Raw genomic sequence first — 1,721 nt, 5'->3', positions numbered from 1 at the left:
CCAATGCTGGCCTTGCCCCCTGCCACTGGGTGCTGACTCACTGGGTCCACTCGCCCTGCACCCCAGGTACTTTGAGGAGATCTTCAACGCCAGTGGGAACCCGGAGCTGGTGAGGAAATACGGCGACTGGTTCACCTACGACAGGAACCCCCGCGCCCAGATCTTCCGCCGCAATCAGACGCAGGTCCATGACCTGGACTCCATGGTCCGCCTGATGAGGTGGGTGCTGGGGATCCCCCAAACCTGGATCTGCAACTTTCAGGGCTGGGTTTTTCATCGTTATAAATTTTTTAAATTTATTTTTCCCCCGCTTTCACCACACCTCTCCCTTGGCTGCTTTGCAGGTTCAACAACTACCTACAGGACCCACTGTCACGGTGCCGGGGCTGTGACCCCCCCCAAAATGCAGAGAACGCCATCTCCGCCCGCTCCGACCTCAACCCCGCCAACGGCACTTACCCCTTCCCCGCCCTGCGCCAGCGCTGCCACGGTGGCACCGACATGAAGGTGGGGGAACTGAGGGGGCACTGGTGGTTCCCTCTTTGGGGGTGCACGCCCAGACTGCATTGCCCCTTCCACGTGTTGACTTGCACCCCTGTTTTTTCTTCCCCCTCCAACACCAGGTCACCTCCTCGGGCATGGCCCCCACTTTTGGGCTGGTGGCTGCCAGCGGCCCCCCCTGGGACAACGTCCCCCCCTTCCGCTGGAGCACGTCCCCCTGCGCCTCCCTGCTGCACATGGGCCACCCTGACCTCTGGACCTTCCCCCCTGTCAAGGTCCACTGGGACTGACCCGTCCGTCCATCTGTGGGTGTCTGTCCTGTGTGGGCACCCCTTCTGGGGGACAGCTGAGTGGTGGGGGCTCACAGCGCTACTGGCTCTCCCCTGTCCCCAGGGCTTTGGGTGCAAAAGGTGGGGTCTCCTGCTTCCCCAGCTCTTTCTGCTTCTGCCTCTTGCTGCCACATCTGGGGCCCAGCTGTGTGCTTGCCCAGGGACACCCAGTTTGGGGGCACTCTTCCCAGAAAATGGGGGGGTCCTGGGAGGCTGGGGCTTGCCCACGGGGCAGAGTGGAGGGGAGCAAGCTGGTTTGGCTGTGACAAATAAAGCAGAGTGTGTGCAGGGGCAGTGGTGGCTGTGCTCTGCTCTGCTGAAATTCTCTGGTGTCTTGTATAAGGGTTGGGCTTACTCAGCAGCCTTCTCCCCCCAAATTAATGGGGTGCTCCCTGCTTCTCCACTGCCTCCTGGCCCCTGTGAGGGTTTGTGCATCCCCCTTAGGGCAGGTGCTTTTGGGGTGCAGGCTGCTAAGGTTTCTTTGCTGCTGCGTCTGCCCCCCCAGTGTGGGACAGAGCTGCTGGAATGGGGAAGCCTGGAGTGTGGGCTGGAGGGCAGAGGTCCCACTGCCTGCCCCCCAGGATGGAGTGAGCCCCCCCATCCCTTTTGTCTTCCCTTCCTCTACCACCTGTGTGTCCCCCAAAGCCCCAAAACCTCAGTTGCAAAATCCTCTTACCCCAGGTCCCTTGATCTGCTCCGCCTCATTAGGAATAACGAGGTCATTACTAGGGGATTAATGAGCTGGTGCTCGGCAGCGCTTTGAAGGTACCAGGTTCCCACCAGGGCTGGGGGCCACTGGGGCCCCTGTGGATCTCTAGGGGCTGCACAGGGCTAGGTTGCAGTGAGTCTGGGCTGTCAGGGTGCTGGCACCCCAAAAGTTGGGATGGATGC

At 61.1% G+C, this 1,721-nt stretch overlaps 1 protein-coding gene across 1 annotated transcript in view; it reads left to right on the top strand.

The window, feature by feature from the left end:
* Positions 1-791, top strand: part of PLBD2 (phospholipase B domain containing 2) — a gene marked incomplete at its 5' end in the record, with an annotated part of 3,289 nt that extends 2,498 nt beyond the window's left edge. Inside the window, 3 exons of the mRNA XM_010182966.1 lie at positions 67-219; positions 345-507; positions 624-791. Coding sequence (XP_010181268.1) covers positions 67-219; positions 345-507; positions 624-791 — 484 coding nt within the window. The remainder of the gene's footprint in view (positions 1-66; positions 220-344; positions 508-623) is intronic.
* Positions 792-1,721: the final 930 nt, after the last annotated feature.

This window comes from Mesitornis unicolor, unplaced genomic scaffold, assembly GCF_000695765.1.
Source record: "Mesitornis unicolor isolate BGI_N332 unplaced genomic scaffold, ASM69576v1 scaffold33004, whole genome shotgun sequence".
Classification (NCBI taxonomy): domain Eukaryota; kingdom Metazoa; phylum Chordata; class Aves; order Mesitornithiformes; family Mesitornithidae; genus Mesitornis; species Mesitornis unicolor.
This window is presented reverse-complemented; position numbering and strand designations above follow the sequence as displayed.